The sequence below is a fragment of the Rhopilema esculentum genome, chromosome 18 (assembly GCF_057945365.1).
Source record: "Rhopilema esculentum isolate cy_ngs chromosome 18, ASM5794536v1, whole genome shotgun sequence".
Classification (NCBI taxonomy): Eukaryota; Metazoa; Cnidaria; class Scyphozoa; order Rhizostomeae; family Rhizostomatidae; genus Rhopilema; species Rhopilema esculentum.
The window spans coordinates 4027554-4037075 of record NC_142832.1 but is presented as its reverse complement, the minus strand read 5'-3'; the positions used below and the strand labels follow the sequence as shown (position 1 = coordinate 4037075).

The window sequence follows — 9522 nt, the reverse complement described above, 5'->3', positions numbered from 1 at the left end:
TTCGTATTTTCTCGCTCTCAATAAAAACTCTTCTTCGCCCTCCAAGTTTCTTTCGCAGTTTTTGTTTCTGACTCATTGCTTAACTATATTATTTTGTTCTTTTTCCTGTCATAAAAAGTGCAAGTATTGCTTTCTGTGATGCTTATGATTTATTTATAAGTAAATCTGCTCTGCTTAACAATAAAAAGGTTCCATATTAGAACAAACGACTTTTCTCGCAGTAAGTAAAGCCAAAGCTTGATGATTCAATAACAAAACTTTTTCTTAAATAAGAACAAAGCTATATCCTTCAAAATTACTCTTGTTTATAAAACGTTATGATAATTCAAACTTTCGATGACACGAAAAATTGCTTTTCTTGAAAACTCGAATTTTTGGATGTTGGCGGCATTGCAATCGCTGACAATCAATCGCGATTACGAAAAGCCTAATGAATATAAATTCTGCAAGGAATATTGCCTACATTTTCTGTCATGTGACTCGTTTTCTTCGAAGTTAAAAACCAAACGACACGAGGAGGGACGGTCTGACGGGGTATCCTCCATATATATATTTCGAATTGAAATGAAATTGAAATGAAATTAGAATAGCAGTTGTATCAGGGAGATGAACACGACTTGCCTATGCATTCGTCCACCTCACATGGCCCCTTTTTAACCTTGTAAAACCTTCTTGTATTCCAGTTCATTAAGAGACTTCTAGAGAGATTTCTGGTTTTGCCTTCATTTGGAGAGCGCCATATGCCCATTGCTTCGTCCTGTGTAACTGTTAAAAACAAATTAATAAACAAAGTTTATTTACGAAATAAACGGGAGAGGTTTCCTTCCCACAACTCGGAAACGGACTTTCTAGGAACCAGATATTTTTTATCGCAGCTCGGAAACGGTTGTAGATCACAACTCGGAAATTGACTTTTTAGGAACCAGAATGCTTTTTATCACAGCTCGGAAAGGGACCCTTTAGGAACCGGACTGTTGTAGACCACGACTCGGAAACGGACTTTTTTGGAACCAGAATGTTTTCCATCACAGCTCGGAAAGGGACCCTTTAGGAACCGGACTGTTGTAGATCACAACTCGGAAACGGACTTTCTAGGAACCAGAATGTTTTTTATCGCAGCTCTGAAACGGACCCTTTAGGAACCGGACTGTTGTAGATCACAACTCGGAAATGGACTTTCTAGGAACCAGAATGTTTTTTATCGCAGCTCGGAAACGGACCCTTTAGGAACCGGACTGTTGTAGATCACAACTCGGAAATGGACTTTTTAGGAACCAGAATGCTTTTTATCACAGCTCGGAAAGGGACCCTTTAGGAACCGGACTGTTGTAGACCACAACTCGGAAACGGACTTTTTTGGAACCAGAATGTTTTCCATCACAGCTCGGAAAGGGACCCTTTAGGAACCGGACTGTTGTAGATCACAACTCGGAAACGGACTTTCTAGGAACCAGAATGTTTTTTATCACAGCTCTGAAACGGACCCTTTAGGAACCGGACTGTTGTAGATCACAACTCGGAAACGGACTTTTTAGGAACCAGAATGTTTTTTATCATAGCTCGGAAAGGGGCCCTTTAGGAACCGGACTGTTGTAGATCACAACTCGGAAACGGACTTTCTAGGAACCAGAATGTTTTTTATCGCAGCTCTGAAACGGACCCTTTAGATCACAACTCGGAAATTGACTTTTTAGGAACCAGAATGCTTTTTATCACAGCTCGGAAAGGGACCCTTTAGGAACCGGACTGTTGTAGACCACGACTCGGAAACGGACTTTTTTGGAACCAGAATGTTTTCCATCACAGCTCGAAAAGGGACCCTTTAGGAACCGGACTGTTGTAGATCACAACTCGGAAACGGACTTTCTAGGAACCAGAATGTTTTTTATCGCAGCTCTGAAACGGACCCTTTAGGAACCGGACTGTTGTAGGTCACAACTCGGAAATGGACTTTCTAGGAACCAGAATGTTTTTTATCGCAGCTCGGAAACGGACCCTTTAGGAACCGGACTGTTGTAGATCACAACTCGGAAATGGACTTTTTAGGAACCAGAATGCTTTTTATCACAGCTCGGAAAGGGACCCTTTAGGAACCGGACTGTTGTAGACCACAACTCGGAAACGGACTTTTTTGGAACCAGAATGTTTTCCATCACAGCTCGGAAAGGGACCCTTTAGGAACCGGACTGTTGTAGATCACAACTCGGAAACGGACTTTCTAGGAACCAGAATGTTTTTTATCACAGCTCTGAAACGGACCCTTTAGGAACCGGACTGTTGTAGATCACAACTCGGAAACGGACTTTTTAGGAACCAGAATGTTTTTTATCATAGCTCGGAAAGGGGCCCTTTAGGAACCGGACTGTTGTAGATCACAACTCGGAAACGGACTTTCTAGGAACCAGAATGTTTTTTATCGCAGCTCTGAAACGGACCCTTTAGGAACCGGACTGTTGTAGATCACAACTCGGAAATGGACTTTCTAGGAACCAGAATGTTTTTTATCGCAGCTCTGAAACGGACCCTTTAGGAACCGGACTGTTGTAGATCACAACTCGGAAACGGACTTTTTAGGAACCAGAATGTTTTTTATCATAGCTCGGAAAGGGGCCCTTTAGGAACCGGACTGTTGTAGATCACAACTCGGAAACGGACTTTCTAGGAACCAGAATGTTTTTTATCGCAGCTCTGAAACGGACCCTTTAGGAACCGGACTGTTGTAGATCACAACTCGGAAATGGACTTTCTAGGAACCAGAATGTTTTTTATCGCAGCTCGGAAACGGACCCTTTAGGAACCGGACTGTTGTAGATCACAACTCGGAAATGGACTTTTTAGGAACCAGAATGCTTTTTATCACAGCTCGGAAAGGGACCCTTTAGGAACCGGACTGTTGTAGACCACAACTCGGAAACGGACTTTTTTGGAACCAGAATGTTTTCCATCACAGCTCGGAAAGGGACCCTTTAGGAACCGGACTGTTGTAGATCACAACTCGGAAACGGACTTTCTAGGAACCAGAATGTTTTTTATCACAGCTCTGAAACGGACCCTTTAGGAACCGGACTGTTGTAGATCACAACTCGGAAACGGACTTTTTAGGAACCAGAATGTTTTTTATCATAGCTCGGAAAGGGGCCCTTTAGGAACCGGACTGTTGTAGATCACAACTCGGAAACGGACTTTCTAGGAACCAGAATGTTTTTTATCGCAGCTCTGAAACGGACCCTTTAGATCACAACTCGGAAATTGACTTTTTAGGAACCAGAATGCTTTTTATCACAGCTCGGAAAGGGACCCTTTAGGAACCGGACTGTTGTAGACCACGACTCGGAAACGGACTTTTTTGGAACCAGAATGTTTTCCATCACAGCTCGGAAAGGGACCCTTTAGGAACCGGACTGTTGTAGATCACAACTCGGAAACGGACTTTCTAGGAACCAGAATGTTTTTTATCGCAGCTCTGAAACGGACCCTTTAGGAACCGGACTGTTGTAGGTCACAACTCGGAAATGGACTTTCTAGGAACCAGAATGTTTTTTATCGCAGCTCGGAAACGGACCCTTTAGGAACCGGACTGTTGTAGATCACAACTCGGAAATGGACTTTTTAGGAACCAGAATGCTTTTTATCACAGCTCGGAAAGGGACCCTTTAGGAACCGGACTGTTGTAGACCACAACTCGGAAACGGACTTTTTTGGAACCAGAATGTTTTCCATCACAGCTCGGAAAGGGACCCTTTAGGAACCGGACTGTTGTAGATCACAACTCGGAAACGGACTTTCTAGGAACCAGAATGTTTTTTATCACAGCTCTGAAACGGACCCTTTAGGAACCGGACTGTTGTAGATCACAACTCGGAAACGGACTTTTTAGGAACCAGAATGTTTTTTATCATAGCTCGGAAAGGGGCCCTTTAGGAACCGGACTGTTGTAGATCACAACTCGGAAACGGACTTTCTAGGAACCAGAATGTTTTTTATCGCAGCTCTGAAACGGACCCTTTAGGAACCGGACTGTTGTAGATCACAACTCGGAAATGGACTTTCTAGGAACCAGAATGTTTTTTATCGCAGCTCTGAAACGGACCCTTTAGGAACCGGACTGTTGTAGATCACAACTCGGAAACGGACTTTTTAGGAACCAGAATGTTTTTTATCATAGCTCGGAAAGGGGCCCTTTAGGAACCGGACTGTTGTAGATCACAACTCGGAAACGGACTTTCTAGGAACCAGAATGTTTTTTATCGCAGCTCTGAAACGGACCCTTTAGGAACCGGAATTTTGCGGATCACGATTTGTTATTCGATTGATTATTTCTTCACTGGCTTGACTTTTGGGTTATACAGTTTTAAAAATATGGTTTCTGGTACAAGATCTTTAGGAACATACAACTCTTCTATTCTATTTTTGTTTCTTAAAACACCGTCTATAAAAACTTTGACGTTAAAATGATTTATTTATGAATAATTCTTCGCAACAATTATGCATCTATTTTCTGTTCAATCGAAAATGATAAAAGAATAATATACATATATGTATGTATATCCTTGAAAAATAAATTGACATGGGTAAAAAAATAAGAAGCTGTTAACTAATTCTGAGCTTAGTTTCTCTAGAAAAATGCTTTTGGTATAAAAGCGATCTTCGATTTTCGATGGAAACGGACCCCAAGTAATTATCGCAGTTCTTACCTACTGCAAGAAATTGTACTAGCAGGTATTAGGGGGATCTGTGCTTAGAGCAACGAGCATACATTCGAGCATTCATTTAGAAACTCACTTAATTTTTAAAAAAATTATTGGGAATTACCATAGGAAAGTTGTTTGGGCGTAGAAGTCTCTGTTTTAAAACTACGACAAAGGAATAAATGAACAAAATAATGTAAATAAAAGCTAGAGGAATTTATCAGTTGATCATTGAATATACATTTAGTTTTGTTAAAGCAATGGACTTGGATAAACTTCTATTCTTATCAAAATTTGAAGAACGATTTGCATAGCGGAAACACATTGCATGCAAAAAAGTTCAATTTATTCTGAAGGCCTATTGCATCTATTAAACACGCACATCTACGCGGCATCCTGTAGGGATCTTCTGCTCAAAAGGTGGATTTCTATTTTAAAAACATTCATGAATTTTTTACTTCACATTGTTTGCTATAACGCACTATTTCTTCCGATAAACATACAGAACAGATTTTAGCCAATTCTAATAAATTTTTTTATCTTCCCGAAAGGATTTTTGTGTGTGTTTATCCAAAGAGTCAAAGAGAAAGTTGAACCTTAGAAGAATAATATTCGGATTAGGGAAGTTAACGGGTTATCACTTTGGTTCTCTTCACACTTACGGGCTTCATATAAATATGAGCTCAGTGGTGGATTTAAGGGGGCAACTAGGGGCAGTTGCCCCTCCCTCGCTGAGTTGAACCAAGTCTGGCGCCCCTTTTTGGAAATTGTTTTGCAGTTAAAATTTCCTTTAGAAGGTAATAGAGAGCCTTCTGTCAGCAGTTAAGGTCTGAAATTGTTGCATATAGCGTACTCAAATCACCAATTTCTGAAAATTTTTCAGCGCCCCCAATACCAACTGCCCCTTCTTCAAATTTGTTCTGGATCTGCCCCTTTATGAGCTACATATATTCTGAATCTGATTGCTGAGGGGGTGCACGTGAAAATTGTCCGACCGAAATCAGTGGTAAAAATGTCCCTCAATGCCAAGAGGCCAAAAATCTCATAAATCTTCTTTCAGCATCACTAGGGGGAGGGGTCGCATAAAAATCCTTTTTTAAAAAAATTAGGAGCTTTTGACATCTTAGGGTGCTTTGTCGGCAAATTTTTGAAATTGGAGGCAAATAAAGGGTAGCTTTTCCCTTTTCTTCGGAAAATGGTACCTGGACACACCCATTGAGCACAATAGCTAGTTACGGCCCTAGACTTTACCAATAAATTGTTTGGTCGCCTTTATTGACTTGCTTTCTTCAGCAAATTACTCCTTTCTGCAATATAATCCTCTTCCAAAGATAACTCAGGTAAATATTGCATTTAATTGTCGTCTTGTACAAGAACTTTGTTGTTACAAGACAATTTACTTATTGTGCTATTCTTGGTATAGGGTTTTGAGTTTTTTTATTTACCGTGATAAATGGTGGAAGCAAGAGATGTCTGTGATGTACTGGCACTTTTTTTCTTCTTTATTGAGGCTTCGTTACTTTCCCTTATATCTAAGGGCTTCCAGTGTTTAGTGTGATATAATCAGAAGTGTCGAGAGGAGCATTGGGAGATGCAAAAGGTTCGATTGGACCCGTGCTTAGATGGGGCCCGTGCTCTGATGGGGAACGTGCATTGATGGGGAACGTGCATTGATGGGTCTCGTAACAAACTTACACCATGTTACTTTCAGAATGTTAAAAGATCTATTTACAAAGAAGAAAACTAATTCAATCAATGCCTGTAAGTTTATCACAGAGATAAGCAATGTCAAAATGCCTTTGAATCACGAATGCAAATGTTTTGCACAATCTTGTTAAGAATCCTTAAAAAGTCTATTTATTAGTGGTACCTAAAGAGGGCGTTTCCCTAGTTCAGCTGAAGACAGAAGGGCGTCTCACGACAATTTTTTAAGGGGAAGGGGTAGTATCTTGAACAACTTCTGGGCCCAAGCTGGATCTCGATGTCTCTTGATAAAGTGAGTCAAAAGAGATGAAGAAAGTAAGCTACAAATAACAAAAGACTTCCAGGAATAAACGTGTTTATTAAGTAACTGTCTTTATTGTGCATTAATATCCATTACCTTGAAGGCAAATTATAAATGCATTGCAATACATATAAATGTGAAAATTACCAAAACCTACCCTGTCGAAACACACAATTTTGCAAAATCTTTCCATCAACTCAAAGTTCCGAAGGCAACCCACACTAACACACCTGCGAAATGCCATTCTTCGTTTGTTTTCAAAACTTTCACTAGTGCGTTTGTTCATAAACAGTCGCAATTCTGTTTTATTCAATCTGGAAGAATTCCCTTTGGAAACCAAACGATCTGTGAAGAAAGCAACAGAAACGTGCGTTAGATTTTCTTCCTAGCATTGCTATGGGAATGGTGTATTGAATAAAATAGGATCCCTAGATGGAAAAACATCCTATGTGCATTAAATGACAAAGGGATTTTATTCTCAACTAAAACATGGTATGCAGTCAAAATTGGTAGTGTTTGACGAAGTGGAATTCAAAACTTGCCGAATCAAATAATTATTTGAATTCAATAAGCTCAATTTAATTTTTTTTCATTTCTATTCTTATAAAATGGTCGTTTCCTTTAGGCTCCCTCGGATTAAACAGTTAACTCTAATACACAATTTATATAGATGAAAACTATTGGCAAATAGAGCATAAATATGTTATAAGACCTAACGAAAGTTAAAGAACCGAACTCTTTATAAATACTTCAACGTATTTTGCGAGGAGTTTATTAAACTTTTTTGTGAAATCATATAATCCAAAGCATTTTTCTTAGCTTGTTTTAAAACAAACTCCCAAAATTAGGTAAGTGTTTATGTTAAGAATAAATGGTACCTCGTAACCTTTTTTGCCCATGAAGAAACTTTTCAGATAAACTATAAACAGACGACAGAGACGTGACCCTGGTTGGTGCATCTGCGATATTTGATTCAACCATTTCGGATCCTAAAAGTGAAAATACAGTTTGTTAACTAAAATCAATAATTTCTTATTATCAAACATTAACTAAGATGCAGACAATATTCGCTGCTCTTACAATCCTTTTTCAAACAGAGTTTATGAAAACCTCCCTAAATGCAATAATTTGGTACAAAATTGATGCAACCTTGACCTTGAAGCAAAAATCCAGTCGGATAGTAACAAAATCAGAAATCCAGTAGCGCACACGTGCAATAATGATCGAGGGAATTTTATTTACATACACGTGGGCAACAACATTCGAAGTAAGTGACAATTAATCACCCATTACGTAAGGCCCAAGCTCTACACCATCCATTTACGATGTATTTTGCATATGCCTCTTGACATGCTTTCCATTCTGATCTTCGAGAAAGGCCATTTGAACTTTGAAGAGCTGAAAAATCACGTTAGCTGTTAACATCAACAATGTACGTGTTGGCGCGAAAATTGCCAATCACGTGTCTGCTCCTCCGCTATGACCAAGTTGTGATTTCACACCCTGCTAGAATAATGCGAAGTAAAATATTTCCTAGGCTAATTTGTGTAGGAATGAAGTCATTCGACTGTCTGAAGTAATTTTGCTCAAGGTTCTGAAAACGACATTAGAAGCCTTACGATTGGTGTTATCTCGTACAGAATCTAGGATTATTTCATATTTGGTACAGTCATATGACATTAATTAGATCAATAAATCCTAGCCTGTGCCCCGTCCACAGATGCTGCCACATTTATTGACTGTGCAATATTGATAAATATTCTGTCCACAGATTCCACCAGGATCTGGTGGTAATTTATGCAACCCTTCAAAATTATGCAATTAGCTGGAATTGTCAACGGTTCCAACCTTGTAAAACTTCAAACTTCATGCACCATCTTATCTATGTCCTGTTTGGTTTCAGTTAATTTTTTTTCGAATATTTTTCATGCAAAATTTCAATGGTTTCATTGCATAAATTATTTTGATAAACTAGACCCAGCCCTCTGTCTGGACAGAATATTTATCAATATTGCACAGTCCATAAATGTTGCAGAATTTGTGGACTGGGGCACAAGCCATAAATACATTGGACAAGCAAACAAAATATAATGAACCTAAAAATCCGCACCGATTTTCTTCGCATTTTGGGCAAATCTTGTGAACCATGTTTTGGAAAGTGGCGAGTATGGGGGAGGAGGGGGGGGGCTTTGTTGGATCTCAATACCTTATTCCCTTTCAGACGCAAATGTCACCAGGAAAAAGAAAATAATTAAAAAGATCCTTGTATACATTCCAAATTACTTGAACTTTGAATGCACCTCTTTCATGAACTTTGAAAATCAACATTTTGTTACACACACACTTACAAAAGTCATTAGATTTTTTTGGGTATTTTTCAGAGGAAATTTTGGCGTTCCGTGATGTTTGGCAGTGATAGTAAGCAATAAGTAAATAAGCAACTAGGCTTAGCGAGAGCCAGGACGAGAGCCACAATGAGAGCCAGGACGGGCGCCACGATCAGAGCCAAGATGAATCATGGAAAGCTCAGGCACGACATAGCTTCTTTTATGAGATGTTATAAGGTAACCCGTCAAATTCGGTTTACTAACGAGAGGAGCAACGTAATTTGTAGGACTGAAAAGAAATTAAGCATAGACAGGTCCCTGAATATTTTTTTGTCCTTCAAAAAAATGTTTATCTTAATATAAAATGACGTAAAACAACCCCATCAAAATTTATACCGCCCCTTGAGGGCATCGGGGTCACGTACAGTTCCCCCATCGACCCTTGTCAGTAAAATAGCTCGCAACAATACAATACCAGACATAAAGAACAAAAAACTCACAA

The 9522-nt window shown here is 39.3% G+C and overlaps 1 protein-coding gene across 1 annotated transcript; it reads right to left on the bottom strand.

Annotated features, from left to right (window-relative positions):
- Nucleotides 1-394: 394 nt before the first annotated feature.
- Nucleotides 395-9366, bottom strand: LOC148958083 (uncharacterized). The gene is made up of 4 exons (XM_089113688.1): nt 7936-9366; nt 7572-7682; nt 6851-7038; nt 395-765 (listed from the first exon to the last, which is right to left on the bottom strand). Exons 2-4 carry the CDS (start codon nt 7672-7674, stop codon nt 688-690), a joined length of 369 nt encoding a protein of 122 aa, XP_088969814.1. The 5' UTR covers nt 7675-7682; nt 7936-9366; the 3' UTR covers nt 395-687.
- Nucleotides 9367-9522: the final 156 nt, after the last annotated feature.